The 24,368-nt window shown below is 35.1% G+C and overlaps 4 protein-coding genes across 7 annotated transcripts; 3 read left to right on the plus strand and 1 right to left on the minus strand.

The window, feature by feature from the left end:
- Positions 1–21,069, plus strand: LOC123871986 (serine hydroxymethyltransferase). 4 transcript variants are annotated; one of them, XR_006797391.1, is made up of 9 exons: positions 1–264; positions 767–999; positions 1,438–1,553; positions 1,998–2,158; positions 2,637–2,832; positions 4,066–4,337; positions 4,918–5,137; positions 5,418–5,757; positions 21,059–21,069. XR_006797391.1 is itself a non-coding variant. In XM_045916079.1 (8 exons), exons 1-8 carry the CDS (start codon positions 148–150, stop codon positions 5,654–5,656), a joined length of 1,554 nt encoding a protein of 517 aa, XP_045772035.1. In that variant the 5' UTR covers positions 1–147; the 3' UTR covers positions 5,657–5,788. The 4 variants fall into 4 exon arrangements, 3 of the variants coding, with proteins under 3 accessions (XP_045772035.1, XP_045772037.1, XP_045772036.1); XM_045916079.1 differs by lacking the exon at positions 21,059–21,069 and having other exon boundaries at positions 5,418–5,788; XM_045916081.1 differs by lacking the exons at positions 1–264; positions 21,059–21,069 and adding an exon at positions 302–398 and having other exon boundaries at positions 5,418–5,788.
- On the plus strand, positions 6,972–10,132 carry LOC123871989 (ras-related protein Rab-40C). Its single transcript, XM_045916085.1, has 5 exons — positions 6,972–7,543; positions 7,989–8,126; positions 8,735–8,928; positions 9,094–9,316; positions 9,736–10,132. The coding sequence occupies exons 1-5, from the start codon at positions 7,441–7,443 to the stop codon at positions 9,945–9,947; spliced, it is 870 nt and encodes a 289-aa protein (XP_045772041.1). The 5' UTR covers positions 6,972–7,440; the 3' UTR covers positions 9,948–10,132.
- Positions 15,789–19,352, plus strand: LOC123871990. Its single transcript, XM_045916086.1, has 4 exons — positions 15,789–16,048; positions 16,138–16,348; positions 16,808–17,023; positions 17,585–19,352. The coding sequence occupies exons 1-4, from the start codon at positions 15,932–15,934 to the stop codon at positions 17,803–17,805; spliced, it is 765 nt and encodes a 254-aa protein (XP_045772042.1). The 5' UTR covers positions 15,789–15,931; the 3' UTR covers positions 17,806–19,352.
- Positions 19,348–23,804, minus strand: LOC123871991 (rRNA methyltransferase 2, mitochondrial). The gene is made up of 3 exons (XM_045916087.1): positions 23,487–23,804; positions 23,116–23,317; positions 19,348–20,423 (listed from the first exon to the last, which is right to left on the minus strand). Exons 1-3 carry the CDS (start codon positions 23,639–23,641, stop codon positions 20,031–20,033), a joined length of 750 nt encoding a protein of 249 aa, XP_045772043.1. The 5' UTR covers positions 23,642–23,804; the 3' UTR covers positions 19,348–20,030.
- Positions 23,805–24,368: the final 564 nt, after the last annotated feature.

Raw genomic sequence — 24,368 nt, forward strand, 5'->3', positions numbered from 1 at the left:
TAAATCAAAATGCCAGTGAAACGTCAAGTAGACGATAATAGAGTTCATAATGGGTTATCAAAATTGATAAAATTTGTTCTTGTTTCAAGAAAAGAAATAGTATAACGAAGAGGATTACAATACGATTTGGATCCGCGAGTATAAAAAATGAATAATAACGTACTGAGAGCTTGTTTTCGCGACATAACTCGCAGAATTAACACGCACACTTCGCAAATTTTATCAAGTCCTCTGCAAGAATTGCAAGCAACAAGACACCCTAAAGTAAGTAAAACATTATACTAGATTAAAAAATACAAAGTAATTGTCAAAGAAGTTTAGTTTTTCTATGAGTTTTTAAACTTTTATCACCACTTTCAAGTTTCACTTTCATTAGTTCGACTTCGAGGTTAAGTAATGTGAGTTTAGCATTTAAAGCAAATAAAGTACCTACGTAAAAGTAAGTGAATAGGTACCTATTTCATGGAATCCACTAGGTACCACTGTGTTTTTACGAAACATTGATTTTACATTGCGTATAATACTGACGAAAGCATGTGCGTAACTCTTATTAGCCTATTTATCGAACCTCGAAACGACGTAGCAATCAACTCTTGTTTGCGATTGCGTTATAAAATAATATCAATGAGGTCAATAGTCAAGAAGTCTAACATACATTTAAATTATTATCGGCTCAGTTCATATTTGATAGTGAAACAGTCTCCTTCAATGGGAATTTTACAAGTATAATAGTTATAGTATAAAAATATTAAATTTGTATTTACAGAATATATTTGTAGTAAGAAATTTTAATACAACTTCAATCATGAGTAACGCAGTATTAAATGGAAACTTATGGGACACTGATCCCGAATTATATGAAATAATTAAGAAAGAGAAGCAACGGCAAGCGAGTGGTCTGGAGATGATTGCCTCTGAGAACTTTACATCTATACCAGTTCTCCAGTGCCTTAGCTCATGCTTGCACAATAAATACTCTGAGGGTATGCCACATCAAAGGTTGGTGTTATTTTATTTAGGTAAAAAGTATCAAAAAAAAATAATTTTTATGTGTTAGTTTCCCTTGCGCTTATGCAACGTCTTCCTAATTGAGTTGAAACTTTGTATAGTTGTTGTTGGCACTTTGGTTAAGGTTTCTGACATAATAGCATCAATTTGAAAAAGGCATTGCAACAAAGGTATTAATTGATTATAATAAGAACTATTATTATTAAAGTGTAAACCTCTGAATTTATGGTTCAGCATTAAATGTTAAGATAGGATAGGAGGATCTTCATACCCAAAAGTAGTTAAAACCAATGGTCAAATAAATAACCTAGCAAAATTAAGAGCTTGTACTTAATTAGGATTTTAAAATTTTTGGACATTACATTAACTGTAGTCTTAATATAAATTCTATAATGATGTTTATATGTATTTTAAACATTCACATTTCAGATATTATGGAGGCAATGAATTTATTGATGAAGTAGAAATATTGGCACAGCAGAGATCACTAGAGGCATACAGACTCAAAGCTGAAGATTGGGGAGTTAATGTCCAGCCATATTCAGGTAAAAGATAATATAATAACACCACTTTTCAATACGTGATTGTAGTTGTGTGTATGCAGTTGTATGTAATTTTAATCTTTTTATAAAAAAACTCCTATATGTTTGAGTCCACAAAACTCAAACAATAGTCATTGAGTTGACATAAAATATTTACACAATGTTGAAATTTGATATAAGTGTTTTATGTACTTACTTTTCATCATGAAGTTCCTATGGGAACATTAACTATTTACTTCCCTAATATAATTAATATCAGACTGGGCCGAGCGAGTCAAATCCATGCTGTTTTACATAATCTTCAATTATATATAGTGCAACGGGTCAGCTTTGAACAGCCAATCTTTTGGATTTAATTCTACTCCTTTAATCTTTGGGCTATTGAGGCTTCAAACTAATTAAAAGTTCTAATAAATTGAGATGATAATGGGGATATTTTGATATCAGGTTCTCCAGCCAATTTCGCAGTGTACACAGCAGTTGTGGAGCCCCACGGTCGCATCATGGGCTTGGACCTGCCTGATGGGGGGCATCTTACACATGGATTCTTCACAGCCACTAAGAAGATATCTGCCACTTCTATCTTCTTTGAGAGTATGCCATACAAGGTGAGGTGACTGTTCCCAGTTACAATTAACTATGTTTCCAATTTATTTCCAACTTATAAACTACTAGAGTATCCCGGCGATTTCGTCTTTGATTTCCCGTAACAAAAATTATCCTGTATCCGTCCCTGAGATGCAAGTTATCTCTGTACCAAATTTCGCCAAAATATGTCAAAAGGATGGGCCGTAATTAGCTAGTAGACTGACAGACACACATTCACATTTATAATATCGATTATTATGAGTTATGATGCAACATATATGTACAAAGTGGATTGTTTACTGACACACAGTGAACTTTTTTGATAACAACTACATATTTGTGTCTTTCACATACAATAATTAAAATTGGTATAACGAAAACAAAACATGCAGAAGACTGAAAGGGCGTCGCTATGCCAAAGTTGATTTGTTATCAACCAAAGTATTGCTTCTCAGCTTCACCCTTTCTCACATCATAAAAAAAATTATCTTTTTCCAGGTGGATCCCCAAACAGGTCTCATAGATTATGACAAGCTAGCAGAAACGGCACGGCTATTTAAGCCGCGTTTAATCATCGCTGGCATGAGCTGCTATTCACGCTGTCTGGACTACAAACGCTTCAGACAGATCGCGGATGAGAACGGAGCTATGTTGTTGGCAGATATGGCGCACATCTCTGGACTGGTGGCTGCAGGTACATACATCATCATATCGTTTATCCTGTGATTGTAGGTACATATCATGTTTTATGGCTTGCCTTTGTATTGGTTATAAGATATGTTTGCATAAAAAGTTTTATGCTACCTTCAGCCAATACTTTAACAAAACTTGAACAGTAAAATGAGGCTGTGATACAACATGGAATAATTTTCATTGGAAATGACAATGGATTACATAATACAGCAAGTCTAAATATTGATATAAAATCATAAAAAGGAAAAGATGACTGACAGACTGAGCTGAAATTCTGACTGTTATTATGATGTAGACATCTAAGAAAGGGTTATTGAAAATCAACTCCTAAGCAGGTAAAATCGAAATTTGTTTAGTCGACGCGGACGATGTCATGGACATAATAAAATTCATTAAAAAGGCTTTATAAATTCCATTCAGCGGTTATTTTGGTCAAACATTTCCATTAAAAGTTTCTAACCAAATTCTTGGTTATTAAAATTTAAACCAAGTAAGTTGGGGAGCAACAATGTTCCTTTATTACTGAAAATCTTTATCAGTTTGTTAAACAATTGCGAGATAACAACACATAAATAACATGATGCAACTATTTACATATTAAGATTTAAGACTGACCTCCAACGGAGATGAAAATTGTAAACAATGATAATATCAATGACGATTATGAGTTATGACCAATTATAATTTCTACTAATTAATTACCATTAATTACACAAACTTGGGGCCTGAAGTTAATTATCAGATATAGAATTTCAAACTAATAAGTATTTATATTATCTGTTAAGACTAACTTTATCGTAAAATCAAGGTTACTATATGAAATAATAATTTAATCAAAAATAAGCATGATCATAATGATGATTTTATCCTTCTATTCCCCCATGGAACTTAGGGGTGTATAGTCCATTTGATAGCTTGTATCCCAGAGAAGGATATAGGCTACTATTTATTCTGGGAATTCAAAGAGTTCTCACGGAATTTCTAAAAACCCGAAAATTACGCGGGTGAAGTCACAGGCATCACACACAGTCACAGTTATGAGTTAAGATAATGTTATGAAACGTTGACGTTATGAAATTATATAACCATGTCAAGGAACCAAAAGTTTAATTTATTATGATTATTTTTGGTTCCTTGTATATTGTGCAAAGTAACATGTGTTTCTAATTTTCTATAAAACATCCAATAACCATTTCTAGTGGAGGTAATGAGCTTGAAACAATATTTTTTGCAGGTGTAGTCCCAAGCCCATTTGAATACAGTGATATAGTAACGACAACTACCCACAAGACGTTACGCGGTCCTCGCGCAGGTGTTATCTTCTTCCGAAAGGGAGTGAGATCTGTAAACGCTAAGGGGGAGAAGATAATGTACGACTTGGAGAACAAAATCAACCAGGCAGTGTTCCCCGGCTTGCAGGGCGGTCCGCATAACCATGCTATTGCTGCGATCGCTACTGCTATGAAACAGGCTACTTTGCCCGAGTTTGTGGACTATCAACGACAGGTATGGATCTATCAATAATTATTATTATTAATTAAACCCTAATCTTGTTGTAACACTCTTGGCAGTGTTGTGGTATCACGAAGTGACGTTTTTAACCGACTTCAAAAAAAGGAGGAGGTTCTCAATTTGTCGGAATCTTTTTTTTTTGGTGTCAGATGTTATGCGGCTCGCCATTCGCCACTTCTTCAAAGTCTGGTACACTCATGCAATATAGTCGCCTATAGCAAATTTAATTTGGTCGGTCCATTGTATAAGCGACCTTCCTTGTCCTCTGGTACCCTCCCTCCACCTTGCCCTTCCCCTGAAAGTGGCTTAAACCCTTCTCATTCTGAGAGGAGACCTGTGTTTAGTAGTTAGCCGGAAAATGGATTGATATTCAGGATGATGATGAAGGAACACAATGTGAATAGTAGGGACGAACCACGATTAACCAGTACTTACAGGTCAATAGATCCAGTACATGACAGTACATTTCAACGCAAATAATTCCGAAAAGTTAAAAGGTGCGCGTGTGTGTGCGACATATAGTCCCGAGTCTCACTTCCATATTGTGTACTAATAATGCGATATAATTTGCCAGGTGATAAAGAACGCTCAGCGGTTGTGCGAAGGTCTAAAATCGCGCGGCTACGCCATCGCGACCGGCGGTACGGACGTGCATTTAATACTCGTGGATGTCCGCAACGCGGGCCTCAGCGGAGCGCGCGCCGAGCGCATACTGGAACTATGCAGTATCGCGTGCAACAAGAACACCGTGCCTGGAGACAAGAGCGCTCTCAATCCCAGTGGCATCCGATTAGGTTAGCATAACAATCTATTATAAACCCTCTGTGATTGTGCAAAGGTCTAAAATCGCTTGGTTACAAGATAAGCCCACTTAGCTCTGGTGGATATATGTAGCGCAGGCTTCAGTGCAGCGCGTGCCGGACGCATACTGGAACTGTGCAGTATCGCGTGCAATAGGAACACTGCCTGGAGCCAAGAGCCCTCTCAACCTGTCAAGATTAACTTTGGATACATTTATCGACAAAAAAAAGACAAAAATATATTGGAAAAATATTACATGTATTGTATTTACAGGTACACCAGCATTAACTTCAAGAGGCTTAAAGGAGGCTGACTTTGATAGAGTAGTAGATTACATTGACAAAGCCCTGAAACTTGCTCAAGAAATCACCAAGATATCCGGACCCAAATTGGTAGACTTCAACAAACTTATTGCAGAAAATGCAGATATCAAGGCCAAAATCAACAGTCTCAAGGAAGAAATTGAAAACTACAGCCGATCTTTCACTCTGCCTGGCTATGAAAAATATTAAACTATCGAAACTATGGAATAATGTGCATTTTATCCAATATTGCCATTTGAGATCTTGTCTATGTTCAAGGTTCCTATAATGATTTATATTATATTATACTAGTAATACTATACACATATAAATCAGTGATAAGAAAAACTGTGTATCGTAAGAGATATTTATACTAAATGAATTAAAAAACATCAAATCATTGCATCTATGTAAATAAAAATCAATTGCTGTATATGTGTATGAAAAATCATCACTTGAGAATGATAGCAATGGGCTGGACCAATTCGGCAGTTTTTTTTGTTGTGTTCATATTGTTATGACTGAATGTTTGCATAAAAGATTTTTTTTTAAATGCAATGAAAGTTTGAAAGTTTTAATATTTTTCTATGAAAATATAAACACATTTATCATTTTGTTAGTAAATTGCACCAGTGCGAAGATTTAAAGCTTGAGATAAAGCAAAGCCAGCGGGTTTGATTGTTCGCGTAGTAATTGAAAGCAGTCGATTTTTTTTCTAAAAATCTCTTTGCTCTCTTGCCAATATAGGCTGTAACGCAGTCAAGAAACGAATAGCTGTTACAAAAGACTTTTAATTTTATGTAAGCTTAGATATTTTTTTCTCATTTCTAGTTATAAGTATCTTGATATATTTTACATAATGTAAGAATCTCTGTTTTTATAATAAATTTTAATTTTTTATTTAAAACGAATTATTTTATTTTAAAAAACCGGCCAAGAGCGAGTCAGACTCGCGCACCGAGGATTCCGTACTCAGGTATTTTTTCCGACATTATGCATGATAAATCAAAAACTATTTACCATAAAAATAAATAAAAATTTGTTTCAGAATGTACAGACAAAGCCTTATCATATGCTACTCCACTTGGTATAGTTATCTTACTTTGAAAATTGAAACACATTTTTTTGTGATGTAACCACAAATTCACGGTTTTCGGTTTTTTCCAAGGGACCGCCCACAGCAGACTTCATTTGGTCGCTCAATCGCATGGGCGACTTTCCTCGCCCTCTGGTGCCCTCCACCTTGCCCTGCACGAGAAGGCGCGCGATGGAATCACTCTCACGCTAGGAGACGTCTGAAGAATTTTAATATCACCATAATTATCGGATAATAATATAACCGGATACACCGGAGTTTTTCAAAAAAACCCGCCAAAAATGCGCAAAATAATTGTCTATGGCTTGCGATAAAAAGCTCGCTATACACGGCATATAGTTCCCATCACACATGGTTCCCGGTTCCCACCACTTCCAGTGTTCGTTCGAAAGTGTCATCTGGGTTGGCAGTGTTGCTAGCTTAAAGTTTTAGAAACCTAAAATGTCATTTTTATTTTTCGTTTGTTGTCTGGAGTCTGTGGTCAATTCATTCTCTGTCTTCTCCGTTCAATTTATTAATTTCTGATATCTCGGAAAATTTGCGAAAAATATTGTTATTTGATCTCGTAAATTAGGTACTAACTACTATATCAGAAAAACTTTCTTTATTTCCAAATCGGGTGTTAAAGGTTAAGGCACAAAAAGATCAGCGATGTGACATCTGAATGTAAATAAGTGACGACCTTGCGTAAACTATAACGTATGTGTACTATTTGTTGGACTAAATTTTTGGTCAAATTACAAAAATAAGCGATTCAATCTGATAAGTGAATGTCGTTTTATGTTTTCATTTGTGCACGTTACATGGATAACGCAAGAAATTAAGCTTTGGACGATATTATGTATACATTTGCGTGGGGTAAAGACCACCTGAGATTCAGGCGAGCTACTTTGGAACTATGTTCGCCACCACAGGCATGGTAGCAGCACCTCAGCAAGCGACTGGCCAGGTCGCACAGAATGGGAGCACAACTTTGCCAAGATCCCACCATCAGAGAACAGGTACAATTAATTTCATTGTATTGATTTACCATTTTGTGATACGATTACTATTTGATAAACTTAGAACAATACAAACAGAGTAAAACACATAACAAATCCTCAAAAGTAAACTTGAATATATTAGTCATTAGGTAACCAGACTAAGTTGTTATGAATCAAGATTTTGCATGACATAATTTTATAGTCTGAGGCAATACATATAAGGCAAACGAAATCGTTTTTTAATCGTCCTTTTATGCGTTTTTAGTTTTTTATCAAGTAACTAAACTTTTAGCATCAGTCTCCTGTTACATTCTCATTTAAATAACTAATTTAAGTCAATTTGTCTTGTTATGTTTATGTTATAATTCTTTTTGAGCCAAAAAAATATCTTATTTTATAGAACTTTTGTAAAGTTGGCACAGGCCACTATTTATTAAATTAATAGAATGTGTTTCAATTCTAGGAAGACCACCAGCAGCTCCTAAGTCATATGACTATCTTCTAAAGGTTTTGCTTGTTGGTGACTCAGATGTTGGCAAGCAGGAGATCTTGCAGGACCTGGAGGATGGCTCCGCTGACTCCCCATTCTGTAGCGGGAGTGGTAAGATTCAATCAGTTATCTTTTATAGCATTATTTTATAAGTAGCTAGTAGATAATATGGTTTCCTTTTAGTTATTGGTGCTAATCGTTCAATCAAAATCAAATCATACATCATCTTACAAATTCTTTTTTATTTATTTATTTACACCCACAACTTCCATTAAATTATGATTATAAAAATGTACAAATTAATTGCAGTATGGTTGTCCATTACAGGTGCACTTATGAATAAAAATAATCTACTTCTAAATTTAACTATTATTTACAGTCAAAAAGACAGTCAGGAAAAAACCAACCCATTTTGAATAATGCTTTGAGTTTGAGTTTAATCCTCTCCTTTTTTGGATGTAATAATTGTGAAAAAGATAACACCTATGGACCTTATTGGTCATTTGAGTATAGAGATTGTGTAGAACCAAGTTAGCACCATTGTTCATTCATAAAGATTAATTTATGATAGAAATTAGAAAGTGAAATAAGTCACTGAAAGACAGCAAAATGTATGCAATAAGTACAGTTAAAATTAAATAGTGTGCCACTGAGTGTATATTTGACCCACTAATATAGCTTGTTTGTGTAATAAAGCATTCATATTCTAAACTTTTTAGCTTACAAAACTACGACGATTCTCTTGGATGGTAAAAGAGTCAAGCTGCAACTTTGGGATGCATCTGGCCAGGGAAGATTCTGCACAATCATACGCTCATATTCGAGAGGAGCACAAGGAATACTGCTAGTATATGACATTACCAATAAATGGTCTTTCGACAGTATTGACAGATGGCTTGAGGAGGTTGAAAAGGTATGTTTAAAACACTCATGATTGTTATTTTCAATAAAATATACAGATTTTATATTATAGTAAGTAATTTCACTTTAATTCAGAGGAAAGTGTTACAGTACAACAATTTTTTTTTTTAATTTTTAGTGTGATGTAGCTCTAATGTATTTTTTTTAATCATATTAGCATACACCAGGAGTACCAAAGGTTTTAGTCGGTAACCGGCTGCACCTTGCTTTCAAGCGGCAAGTACAAGAGAGGGATGCTGAATTATACGCTGCTAAGAATCACATGGCATTCTTTGAAGTGAGCCCACTGTGTGACTTCAATATACGCGAGAGCTTCTGTGAATTGTCTCGAATGGCGCTACATCGGAATGGCATGGAAAGACTTTGGAGGAGTAACAAAGGTAAAAGATACATTCAAAGATCTTTTTTTACTGGCATTTATAAATTATCAAACAGATAAAAAATTGCAATTGATTGCTATTTAAATAGAACTCAAAGAATCTAATTTAAAGAATAGAAAATAATTTTAGAATCCTGAAATAATAACTGACAAAAACAAAAAAAAAATTGAAAATAAAAACCGGCTTCAATAACCACAAACACTATAAATTAATAAAATTATTAAATTCAAGAGTTAATGTAGTTCTATAATAATATTTTTTGGAACCGATGCCAATTATAAGCCATACAATCTGTTTATTGTTCAATATATTGTTTTGGGTCTTCACATTAGCACCTACTCCAAAAAATATTATTTGCTTCCATAAAAAGTAGTATAGTCTCTTATTTTTTTTTTTTAATGTATATATTTTGTGAACAGTCCTCAGCCTTCAGGAGCTATGCTGTCGCGCGATAGTAGCGCGCACGTCGGTGTACGGGCTGGAGAGGCTCCCGCTGCCGACCACGCTCAAGTCGCACCTCAAGTCGTATGCGATCTCCGCCGCGCCGAGCCGCCACCGCGCGCGCGCCACCAAGCTGCCGCACCACACGCGGCTCAACTGCACCGGCCGCAACTCCTGCAATATCGCATAAACTATTTACCCTCCTGTTACTAATATTACTTTGATAGTGTGATACAAACCTAAACCAAGTTTAAGAGGATCGTCTAGTTGTCAATTTTCATACAAAAGAGATTTTTTGTGAGAGAAGAGACAGTTTTGCTCATATTTTATAATTAAAATAATTTTCATAATTTTTTGTAATGTTGCAGATGTAATAAAATATTGCTTATGTTAAAAGTTACTAGCGTACTAAATATCCATATTTTTGACATAAATCTTAGAAAAAAAAATCTTTCTTGAATATTTTTATTTTTTTTAATGCAACCAATCTAAAAAAATAAAACGTACGAGCCTATATTAAATGTACTGAATCTAATGAGATCAAAATTGTGTAATTTTGTAAACAATTGGGGGGGAGAGGTAAATTTTTAATTACAATTGCTCTTCAAGCATCACAGAGTTCACGAAAACGCGTATAGTGTGAATAATAAAATTAATATTGGATTTATATCATACATCATGTTAGCGTTAATAGTAAGTAATAAACTGTTAGATTTGTATCATGCTAAGCAAAGTAAACCTTACCAACTGCCATTGTAATATTTTAAAATAATAAAACACTGCATGCTATCTCAATGTTCTTAATCCTTATTTAGATCCAAAACAATTCATAGTGATGTCCATATTGAATCCTAAAACACAACACTCGGGCTGTAACTGACAACGGATTTGTGATTAGATTAAGCTTAGCGTATAAGATATTGTTACTTAAACGTATGTATTGTGAATTCTGTGAATATAAGCGTTATTTAATTATAACATTAATAATATTATGTGAATATTTTTTAGCTCGGCAACTAGGTATTTGTCCATTTATTCGTATAGAAAATATTTATGATAACAGTCGCGTCAAACATTATGTTTTGCTTTGAAGTTGAAGCGAGTATGTTGGTTCAATTAAATAATCGATATCATAATGCTCAATACGTATTGACGAAGATTGGAAACGACGCAACGCGACGTCTTTTCAAAAATGACACTGTACGGTCGGCCTCAGAATTCGAGTAGCAATTCCGCCAAACTATTGCATCAAAAACCTGTCGCACTTATGACTTTTATAAACGCGCCACACACACCAAACACATGTGCATAACCGTGCCACGCGAATTTAGTGTGACACAAATCCCCTTCACTCCGCGTCAATATCATGAGCCTTCAATGAAAGCTTTATTTTGAATTTCTATAATGTGGCGTTACTCGCCTTTTGTTTAGAACGGACAAGATATTTGACGCGACCTCTTAGAGCCGGCGCACATATGGCGGAGCGCAGCGCAGAGCATGCCCGTGAAGTTTTCTACAAATCGCGTGACACATTACGCGAATTTGTACCAGAGAATGCGCGAGTACGCGCGGGACTGCGCGCAGATGCGCGACTATCCGCACGGATGCACAATTGATTTTAGATATTATTTCAATGAGGACAATGTCGATAATATTTTGACTGTGAAAAATGCTCTGCGCTGCGCACCGCCATATGTGCCCCGGCCCTTAACTGCAAGCTGCAGCTCGTTGGTATCTGTGAACTTTAAAACAAGAAAAGATTTACTCAGTTGTATCTGAATAAAAAAAAGAGTTTCTCCTAATATCATTTACGTATTTTATGTATATTAAAGCACTATGACATTTTAAAAAGTTCACAGATAACACGAATAACCATTAATATATTATATGTCTAGTACTAGCTAGTTTTAACGTCTTCTGGTGATACAATATAATGTACTAACTACTAACAAGAGACCTTCCAGTTCAAGGATTTTATTTTTCACAAGATATTGCAAGAACTGTTCAAATAATTCCAAACATACATGATACGTGAAGTAAAACGACAGAGCTCGGACCTCTTGCGCGCGTTTTAAAGCGCCTGTCTATCTTTTAGCTGTAAAGGGATTAAGTATTATAATATATTTCCCCATTCTAGGCAAATATTGTACAAAATACACATTTTTTTGACACAAAAATTGCACGAATTCTAGATTTTGATTCTGGAGTAAATTATAAAATTAAATTAAATATCACAATACTATGATGTTGACTTTAGTTTCTCAATCAGTTGCAATTTTTAGGTAACTTAAAAATCATAGTTTAAGCTGAAATAAACTTACACAAGTACAATTTTATTAATTAAGGGTATGTACCTGGAGGTCTTGAAAATACATAACATAATTATATAAACTACTTATTATTGTCCATTAAAATAAGAATAGTTTCGACGTAAGTTTCACAAATATTTTGGTTACATTTACAATTAACTGTTTCTTACTTAAAGTGAATTTTGAATACCGTTTGCCAAATTTTAATATCACGGAATTCAAATCGGGTATTTTCTGACCACTTTTGAATAAGCATAATTGCTATGTTACGATCGCTGTGTGACCATGATCTTATTTTTTGTAATACTCTGCCCTGTGGAGCTACGTCCTATCTGAAAAATGTAAATTTTACAGGAGAGGTGAAATAGATTTCATATATTATATGAGTAAGAAAATGCAAAGACGTGCCCTTTTTGCTTTCCAGAAACCTTAGTGCTGCCATGAAACCAATATGCAAAAACTCAAAAGATACACCCTTAACGCTTAGCAGGGCAGAATAGTATCTACCTACGGTTGTGTATGTTTATTATTATTGTCATTATTCATTTCTTATAACATCAATAATTTTGCATTTAACATTATTATTTTCATGAAACAACATCGTACATAATAAAATAAAAAAAAATCAAGGGAGTGGATACTGCAAAAAGTGCTGCATATACCATTCAGAGCCCTTGTAGGCTTTCTAAGGATTCTTTGGTACAAATGAATGCATCGTGTACACGCTGCGTTTGCTAAATAAATTTTAGTATGAAGGTACTAACATTTATAGGCACACTATAGTATTTGACTTCTGCGTTCGTACATTTCATTCATATGCTCCCACGAACTTTTACCTATGAGCAGGAACATCTAGCTTTATACAACAGTATAATATTATTTATTGTATAATGTATCAATTATTTTTGTATAACGCGATCGCGTTTGTATAAAATGTTTAGCCAAGGATTGTAAATAGGAAACCGAACTACTGTGTCATTCAATGCATGTTTGGTTCAATCCGTCCCTAGAAGGTAACTGAGTCATTAATGCGTTATTCAAATATTGTATTAGCCTTCGGTAAATAAACCTAGCCCAGCTGGTCTTTGCTTACTTGTTGCACTTCTATGCATTCTCTGTTATTCAATGGCACTTTGATACGTGATTCTTGACTGGTTTTATAGTTCATCATCATCAGCCTGTGGACGTCCACTGTTGGACATAGGCCTTCCCTATAGAGCGCCACCACACCCGGTCCTCAGCCTTCCTCATCCAGCCACTTCCCGCCAGCCGCTTTATATCGTCGGATAATATAAAAACAATTGATTGAATATTTTAGCGACATGAAATTTTGAATATTGAAAATAAGACACGTAGCATATTTTGTAACGTTTTATTATATATTTAAAATAATTCATGGTCTATTGAAAACTTATAATGTAATTAGGTATTATATCACTCTAAAACGCGACACGAAAGTAGGAAAAGTCGGACTATGCGCTTACTTCACTCTGCAAACCGCACCTAAATGACGCTGTACTAGTATATTCATCCAGAGTTTTGGGGCAGTGCACTGCAATGCAACGTATGCCAACACTTGTGTGCCCGGCCAACATACAAGCCCAGTGGCCCTGTAAGCATTGGCCTAATGTGTAACAAAGGTCTATAGATGATATCTTAAGTTACGTAGCACATAACAACATTTCACGTGCGTTTAACGCACATTTTACAATTACCAGTCACAGCACTACGACTTTTATGCAAAGTTTCACAAGCAAGCTGCAACTGAGTCGGTTGCGCTGACGCATTTTAACCGCACGTGAAAATGTGTTTTACATGGCCAATAAAATGGACAAATACGGTGTTTTAACTTTCGTGACGCGTCACGCGAGCTATGCATGGTCATCGACGAACCTATCAACACAATAATTAAATCTAATATTATGTTTTCATAATATCATAATGAATAACGCACACAACCTCGAGCATGACATTATTTGTACGGAATTACCAATTAATAATATTAAATATTTCTATTAACGCGTTGAAACATTATGTTGCATGCTAATTGTACGTGTTCTAATATTTTCAGTAAATGAGATTTTATACGGACTCTCTTTGTTTACTGAATTTAAGGACTAAAATAGTTTGAGTGAGTTTGGCGAAAGTTCGGAAAGTAGCAAATCTTCTAGCCAGTTGCCAGTTACCACATTCGGGATCCGGCGAATTTTTTAGACTCTTAGATCCGGCCGCTTGAATCTGCAGATACTATTACATATATTGTATTTGAATTAAATATCTTGTAAGTAATGAATTTTTGTTAGAATATCCTTTAAAAATATATATATATATTACAATATTGCGGCTAAATGCGGATAATTTTGCCAAGCAACCCTGCTGTAATATATTCTACTATCATGTATTATTAAAAATGATATGTTCTATCAAAAAATAGATAGTACGTCCAGATTCAAGTGGCCGGATCTTAGACTAAGTTTCTTTGATGCGGGCCAAATTGCCGCACCAAGACGAATGTTTGGCAAATGTTTTGCGAATGTCAAATTGTACGATTGACGCCGGCCCCACCAACGAATGTTTGCCGAAGATTTGCCGAATATTCGCCAATGGAGCCATACCATTATGTTACTACGTAGGACTAGGAGATGACTCAAGTTACAACTTGCAGTATTCATTTATTTTTTATTCTAACCAAATAGTAAACAATTAAAAAAGCTGATAATAGTCACAAAAATTGACTCTATATCTCTCATAATTCTTATTAGTTTAAAGTATATATATTTTTCATAATAAACGACTAGGTAGCTTAGTAAGATTAGTTCAAATTAACGTTTGATATGACTGTAAACGTTTAATATGTTTTATAGAATAATGTTCATAAAATACAAGTATAAAAAATAACCGCAAATATAAATATTTTCTCTGTATTGGCAAATGTCGCTTTCTATAGAAACTAAAATAGGCCCCCACTATAGAACAGTGTAAATACAAAACAATGTACCTACCTAAGTTTTTTTGTCGTTATTATATTATATATTGTAAAAATAAACCGAAGCTAACTTTTGTACATATTCTTTCATTTACATATAAGTATAAATCATTTATTTGTGATTGATATTTAGTAAGTACATTATTTTATAATCCAAATATATACTAATACCAGCTGAAAGTTCGGTAATACAGTCATTATTGTCACTACTATTGTAAGTTGTGAAATAAAACTAATTTAATATTAATACTATTTTTATTTATTACCTGTAAAAACCTACCTACATAGTACATACCAGCTACCCACTCAGTTTTTTTTTTCTCATTAAGTAACGAAATCAGGACTAAAATTTAATAAACGCAAAAATGAGTGTCTGACTTGTTCGTGAATTAACAGATTATGATGAAAGTTAGACAGTTTTGTACGTTATGGTGGTTATGGATGCCATAAAGCTGAAACAACTCGCGACTGCATAATATTAATATTATATTCCTTAATCAAAGGCTGCGGCTATGACTGCAAATATGCAGAACAGAAAAGGAAGACGAATAGATGGATTTGTAGATTTTAAAAGCAATAGGTAAGTAGTAGGTAATAATACTCTTATCTATCTATACAGTAAAAGTAAAGCTTTACTCACTAATGACCTACATTTAATTAGTAATTACAGACTTGCCTACATGCTTTTAATTACAGACTTGTGTTTGATAGATACTATGCAGATCACATAAGTAGATAACAATTTTATTACTAAAGACAAAATTCATGCGCGTAACGCATTGAGCATAAAAATCAATAGTGACATGCGCGATATATCCTCCAGTCTATCTAAACAAAGTTTGTTACTCGAGCAATGCCTTAGTGCTTTAAATATAACAAATGTTTATTAGGGACAAGAAATGTAAACTATCTCACAAAATGATGATACGTCTAAATAATTTTTTGTACGTTTTTAATTTACGCCAAGGCACTATCCTTATAGCCGTCCATCAAATCGTAAGTATCAAAATGTGAAACAACCAAAACGCCTATGATTTTAGAATAGCCATGTCACTTTATGCTAAATTGCGATTTATTTTCTGCAGGCGCTCTCATCCTTCGTACTGATAATTTTGCTAGTTGGTATATCTCATGTCGGTGAAATGCTATCCATGCTCCATAACGACATGGAAGACGACGCAGAAAGAAGAGGTTTTTATGAAATAGCTTATGGCGAGCATTTGACATTTCATGAAGGGGGTGTCGTGAGCACTAACAATCAACTTAGATTCGCTAAAGCACAACATCTAGCTTCAGGTAAATGTTAATAAATAAAAACTGTCAAGCTAATATACCGGATTTAGTCAAAGAAAACATCTTGAGGATTACAATATGTCTCAGAAGGAGAAAAATATCTGAAATATCTACATAGTGTGTGGTACAAGCTCCCAACCGTACAACAAGTACAACCCCGTGCGAACTCTTTGATTTTCCGGGATAAAAATTAGCCTATGTGCTAATCCAGGGTATAATCTATCTCCATTCTAAATTTCAGCCCAATCCGTCCACGTCCTTTTGCGTGAAGGAGTAACAAACACACAAACTTTCGTCTTTATAATACTAGTGTGACTAGTGTTATTAGTGTAAAGTGTGATGAACTTTTTTATATAAAAAGAGGTGCTTTTTTGTTTAGATTTCTTACATTTCTATATAGCTATACTTTTTCCACTATGAATATTTTAATAGTAAATAATACTTACTTTTTTCTAATTTCAGTAACTGTGATTTTCCTCTACACTAGTACAATTTTAACGTCGATATACCTCATGTGCTGCATTTCTTTGCTACACGGAGCTGTAAAGTATAAGAGGGAGTACGTTCTGCCGTGGATTATGGCTGCTTGTGTTGCCGTGGTTCTGCTTATAGTGGCCATCGTTATTGGCGACGGATATCCATGCGTTGTCAATCTCTTCGGCGGGCATAACCTATATCGTAAGTAGTAAAATGTTTTTGAACCTACGTCTAGTATCGTAATTCGTAAATACCCCCTTCAAATAGTATTATATTATTATTGCTAAGTATACCTACGCAAGCCGTCAAATAAAACAACCCTGTACTTAAACCTGCGCAGTGGATGCGATTTATCGATCTATTCGGGGTAGGTTCCATACAGAAACGAGATGGCAGAGGTGGCTGTTTCGCCGCGCATTAGTTTGTTAATTTTCGCTTATGCACTGTAGGATCGGTGAAACCCTTCGTAAAACTGTGCCTAAACTCATGCGCAAAAATCTCCACTACACTCGTAATTTACCTACCTAAGCTACACGACAACAGACGATTTATCTCAGGCCCCAACCGACCATTATTTTAACTTTCGTAATATGTACCTCCTGTACCTGTGTAATGTATGTATGTGGCTGGATGAGGCAGGCTGAGGACCGGGTGTGGTGGCGCTCTTTAGGGAAGGCTTGTGTCCAACAGTGGACGTCCACAGGCTGATGATGATGAATATGTACCTAAGTATTTGCTGTAGTAGATTTTTCTTTTTTACAGATTTCGGTTGTGCACTCTTCGTATTGACATTTATCTACGCCATATGCGCCGTAAGTAGCTTCGCGCTCGAGACCGGCGGCGGGCGATGCGCGCGCGCATCACTCGCCAACGACGAACGCGGAGAGCGCCTGCTGCTGCTGGACCACGCTGCACACTCCAGCTTACTGTCTGCCGCACAACTGAACAAACTGTCCCACGGCACACGGACCCAATTCGTATAAACCTATTTTAAAAGTCAATTTAAGCTGTACATGGCATTCATTATTTACGTTACAGGTTAAGGGAAGTGCACAAAATGTGACATTGTTTCTGACGTGATTTCCTCTTTGGTCCCGTAACTTACGATCTTTTGATCGCCCAATAGCATCGTTTTATGATTTCTTACCCTTATTGGATTGCAAGAGAGGACCCTAATGATAAATGGGGCATTGTTTATAAATTCCGGCTCCTTCTTTTAAATTTCAACAGTTAAGTATATAAAAAACTTTAAAAAGGCATACCATACCAAAAGATTAGCCATGTACAGCTATTAAAATTACCTATAGCTGCTATAGTAGGATATTCTGCTAAATATATAATTATTTTGGTTGTGTAAATGCACAACACAAACTCGATGTCGCATAAAATGTAGTGTAATCACATATTTTAGATATATACTTACTACACCAGCTTATTTGTGTTAAATTATTTTTTTATGATGTTCCGAGCGTTATTTTTAAAACGTCAAACTTTGTAATAGTAATGAGCATTTATTTCGACTTTACTTTCAGTGGCGTAGCAAAATAAAGTGAGGCCTATGAGAAAAGGACCTTTATATGTTTTCAATTTTTTGCATACCTACATAGTTTATGCGACTAGAATCGGCCTAAATCGGTCTTGAGTCCTGAACCAGGGTCCCTAATTACTATTATCTATATCTATCTATATTACTATTCTTACAACCATGTTTTGTAACGCCACTGATAAACATTATACCATTTTGATACATACGTCCATGACTTAAAAAAATAGCGCATAAATCGTTCATGCTTAGAACCGCTGAATACAATAATTCTTGTGATATTTTGAAAACAAAAACATTTTAAGCTGAAATATTGAATTCATAAGTGGTGTAACATGTGGCTGAAAACTTTGTAAAGAATCGTTATGGACAACAAGGGGTTACTATCATGTTCATGTTTCTAACAAGCTTTGATTATTGTTATTCTAAACCATTCTTGATAGGCTTCAAATTAAACTTTAGTAAGTACTTAGTTAGTGGTTAGTACTTAACAGGAAACACCGGGAGCTTCATACTTTGGTTCACACCGCGAACTTCAGAGCTAAACTAAGCCAGCGATTTTCCCTAAGTAAGGGAGCGAACTAAGTTTCGTTTCGCTTCGAAACGAACAAAGTTTCGTTTCGCTTCGCTTTCGGCATGACCTGCGCTTAAGACGAAAAATGTAGGTACATCTAAGTTTGAAGTGCAGGCCCTGATGGTTGTTTATTAAAATGGAATTGAATATCAGTAATTTGAATAATTTCATTTTCCAATTTATGCTTCAACTGCCTTAATCAAGGTCATAATGGTTGCAAATGCGTTTTGCGAAATTGCCCCAGGGTTTCAGCACTGCATGTTACACCTCTGCCTTATTTTATTAAATATGGTCAGTTTTTATTTCTATAAGTAATATTATTGTGAATATTTTAATGTACAAAATAATTGGACTGTTCAAATTTTAATGCCTCAAATGCTGATATATTGATGAGAATTAAACAATTAATTTTATCCATGTGTTTTTATTTTTTACATTCCCTTTTGAAGAAATAGGTTTAAGATTTCAGTTAGTATGTAGTACTTACATAATATATTTTTAAAAATAGTCAGATGAAAAGAGAAAAAAATATAAAGCTAGATACAAATATGTATAATACTACTACCTAGTACCTACTATAATAATATTATGCTTAACATACATAATACAATTGTACTTTGCTATATTTATCTAAAATATTACTTCAAGTGGAAGACAAGTACCTATACTAATACTAAAATAAATATGATACTTATTTCATATTATCATTGTTTTGTTTGTAACTTTTCAAGGATTTTAATTACCTATAGATATTATGCCAACTGATAAAAAATATGCCAAAATAACTCAAAACATGATAATCAATTGCACTACCAGCCCAGTACAAAAAGGTTTTTTGAGCTCCACTATACTGTTATTTTCTAACTGTACCTATGTAATAAAAGAATGGCTATAGAATATTTTACTCTTTACTTATCTACTTTCTTTCATGTTCAAACCAGCTACAATTAAATAATGTTGAATTGCAATCTTTTCTAATGGAGGTGACAAAAGGTTCACAAAATATCAGTCAGGATTCAGAAAATGGCCCTTAAATATCTCCTTTCTATTCAAATTTTATATTTTATGTGCTTCTGAGTATTCTTAAGTACCTATCCCCATCTACCATTTTGTAAAGGCCTCTGTATTCCTCTAAAACCTCTAGCAAGTATAAATTTTTCAGATGAGTCAGATCTACTCGCCTTGGGTTTCATAATCTTAATGTTTTTGTAAAATTTCTCTAAATCCATTTCTAAAATAGGCACCTCTTTGCCGTCCCATACTTTAAACAGTAAGTTACCATCTATTCTTGTGACTAGAGCCGCAAATCTAATAGCCATGTAACAGAGACCAATAATCCTGTCCTTGTCTAACTCCCTAACACCTGTTGCATTGGGTGCCATGTCTGAGAGCACTAAATCTACCTGTCTACCATTTAGAGCTTTCACTACTTTGTCATGTGCTTCTATGGTTGAAAAATCCATGTTGCTCATTATTGTTGCTCCCTGGAAAAATACATACATTCATTAGAATTCCGAGAATATTGTTTGGGAAATACTGTAGCTACTTCTGTTGTAGAATAGAATAGATTTTTATTCAAATAGACTTTTACAAGTGCTTTTGAATTGTCAAAATAATTTACCACTGGTTCGGAATGCTGTACCTACTAAGAACCAGCAAAAAAACTCGGCGGTTGCTCTTTTCAACTGTTCAATTTACAATAATATGTACACAATCTACATATAAACTAGTAAGCAGTAAAATCTACTTATTACCCACAAACAATATGACTATATGTGTATTACTTTTCAAAATTGTCCCTGCCATAAAAGATAGCACCAAGCATGGAATCGGTATACTACTCCCTAAGAAGAGGCACTAGGTTTAGGCTGTCAATATTCTTTAGTGACAGAGTACAAGAGAATTTGCAAAGAATTTTTATATAGTCAGAGATTGTAATTACTTAATTACTTTAGCAATCTTGCAGCAACACACATTAATTTGAAATATTTTACGGCTGAGCAGAAAACTCTTACTCAGTTTATGGTAAGTACCACTTTTGCTGTTCAAAATTCTATAATACTTAACTCAGCTTGTAAAGGCAGACTCATTCTGATTTATTAATAATGAATATTTATAGACTATACAATAACATCATCAATAACTTAAAAATAGCTAGCCAAAAAGTTAAAACTGTTAAGAAAAAAGAAAGAAAACTTTCTCATGAAACCAAAATTTTGATAGAGGAGAGACAACAGTTGACTCGAAATACACCTGAGTACGCTTCAAAAGACAAAATAGTCAAAAGGTGTATACGAAAAGACATAAGAAACTCTAATACGAAAATAGTACAAACAGCTCTTGAAAAAAACACTTCCCTTAGGGCCGCCATTCAAGGTATACAGAATAACAAAACTTCCATCAACGCGTTAAAAGATCATAAAGGTTTAAAACAGACAAATAGGTCAAAGATTCTGCATATCAGTACCGAATTTTATAAATCTCTTTATTCCGACTCCAACCATAAATTAATCCCTGTAGATACTATAATAAATCACGATACAAGCTCGATGGACATTGAACCTATTTCAAACTGTGAAGTCCATCGTGCACTCTGTAGTATGAAATATGGTAGGGCCCCCGGAGAAGATGGAATTACTACAGAAGCACTAAGATTAGGTGAGACTGTATTACTTCCACATATAACAAAATTGTTTAATACTATTTTACATTCTGGTAATTTACCTGAACAATTTTGTCACTCAAATATCATTTTACTGCACAAAAAAGGCGACAAAACAGATGTAGGTAATTATCGTCCTATCAGCCTGATATCACATTTATATAAGACATTTAAAAAAATAATAGAATATCGAATATCGGGACAGTTAGATAAAAACCAACCTGCTGAACAGGCTGGCTTCCGACGCGGCTTGTCTACCACTGATCATCTCCATACAATAAATCAATTAATTGAAAAACATTTAGAGTTCAACCTTCCACTTTATTTAGCATTCATAGATTACTCAAAGGCATTCGACAGTTTAAAACACTCCAAAATTTTTGAAGCTTTAAATAGCCAAGATATCCCATCCCAATACATTAAAATATTACAGCAAATATATCACAAAAGCACAGCATCCATCAAAATACATTCAACGGGGCCGACTTTCCACATTCAAAAAGGTGTGAAGCAAGGAGATCCACTCTCTCCCAAACTTTTTACTGCAGTTTTAGAGGAGGTGTTCAGGAAATTGGCAGTAAAATGGATGGGAAAGGGTATCGTCATCGGGGAAAATAGGCTTTCTAACCTTCGGTTTGCAGACGATATAGTCCTTTTTGCTTCGTCAGCGTCCGAGTTGGGGGCTATGATTGCTGAGCTCAACGAGGTAAGCGTCGGGGTCGGACTTGAGATGAATATGTCAAAGACCAAGCTCATGACAAACAGCACAAAGCGTAGGCTAGAAGTAGAGGGTGCGGAGATTGAATATGTCCATGAATACATATACTTAGGCCAAATAGTCTCTTTTCAGGCGAGACAGGATAAAGAAGTTTCGAGACGCACCGAAAACGCCTGGAAGGGTTATTGGGCCATAAAAGATTTAATGAAGGGAAACCTTTCATTAAATCTAAAACGTAGACTCATGGATATGTGCATTCTTCCCATCCTCACATATGGTGCTCAAACTTGGTCCTTGACGGATCATCAAAAGTCCGCACTGAGAGTTTGCCAGCGGGCAATGGAGCGCAGCATTCTTGGAGTAAAGCTGACAGACCATGTTAAAAACAGCATACTGCGCTCCAAGACGCAGATAACGGATGTGGGAGACAAAGCTGCCAGACTAAAATGGAACTGGGCAGGACATGTTATGCGCATGTCCGATGAACTGTGGGCAAAGACCACAACACAGTGGATGCCACAAAATTTTAAAAGACGTCGAGGCAGGCCGAGGCGTCGCTGGCGAGACGAACTCGATGCCTACATGTCGGCCTGGCCTCAAATTTCTATAGACAGAGACAGGTGGAAGAAAGAAGGGGAGGCCTTTGCCCAACATTGGGACAGTTCGGGCTAATAATAATAATAATAGACTATAGTGTGCTTGCATCAACACTAGAGCTTCACAAGGGGAACTGCTATTTGAACATATTTTGTGTCCTTATTTCAAAGGTACTATTTAACTAAGAAACTTTTTTTACCTCAATAGGGAAAATTTGAAGTTTATCAATAGATAAAACTGTTCCAATGGGTTGTTTAGCATCTGCACCATCTGAGTTTGTCTTCTGCACAGCCACCTGAGTCCAGGACCCGGGAGAAGCTCCCAAATCAATAACAGTTTGACCAGGATGGAGTATGTTGGCTTTGTCATCCATTTCCAAGAGTTTAAAAGCACTTCGACATCTTAAAAATAAAAAAATGTTGTAGGTATTTATTGAACACTAATATTTTAATTGAAATTAAGAAATATTTAACGTTTTTGTTTGTTTGGTTTTAATTTGGGTTTTAAGAACAATCTAACGTTCATAATAAAAATACCTAGATGTAGATCATTAAGTTATTTATTAGGTACCTGTAGTTATATATCTTAGCCTTCTCCACATATGGGTCTGCTTTCTGACGACTCAACCATTGTTGAGAACTCTTAAACCTCTTTAGGCAATTAACAAGAAAACACATTCTAGCAAAATTCAAACCCTTAAACACGGCTGTCCGCGAAGGGAACATGATACAAGATAATTTTAAAACCTTTGTTCACACGAGTTATCCTAGAATAAATATTATGTTTACTAATTACGATGCAGCACTGAGTATTTAAATAATAAACTTTATGTCAATATAATTAAATTTATATTTGAATGAAAAACGAATCATGTACAAAATATTATTTAGGCAAGACGGGCAAGAAAGATCGAAAGATGTCAACATGATGTCAAAGTCATATGGTGAAATGTCAGTTATATGTCAACGTATTTTTTTAAACTTTTTTACGGCTCTGGATTTGTTATTTCTAGGCTTTTTGGGAGGCGTTGAATAGAAACACAGTTATACCGTTACAAGCTATATTCCCACTGACACACACATCGCGCGGGTGCAACCGCGTCAACAAGTTTTCTATCTACCTAGTACCTACATATAACATCCCATCCTCGTCACCACTGTTATTTCTAGGCTTTTTGGGAGGCGTTGAATAGAAACACAGTTATACCGTTACAAGCTATATTCCCACTGACACACACATCGCGCGGGTGCAACCGCGTCAACAAGTTTTCTATCTACCTACATATAACAGGATTCTTGTAAACGTCTTTTTTCTTTTTAACCGACATCAAAACAGGAGGTTCTCAATTCGTCGGAATCTTTTTTTTTTAATTTATTTTACGGCCCTGGACATGAGTCTTTTAAGGCCTTTCTAAAAATTTAAAAACGTAGAGATCTCCTTACTCCTAAGACC

The sequence above is a fragment of the Maniola jurtina genome, chromosome 14, assembly GCF_905333055.1.
Source record: "Maniola jurtina chromosome 14, ilManJurt1.1, whole genome shotgun sequence".
NCBI classification, from domain to species: domain Eukaryota; kingdom Metazoa; phylum Arthropoda; class Insecta; order Lepidoptera; family Nymphalidae; genus Maniola; species Maniola jurtina.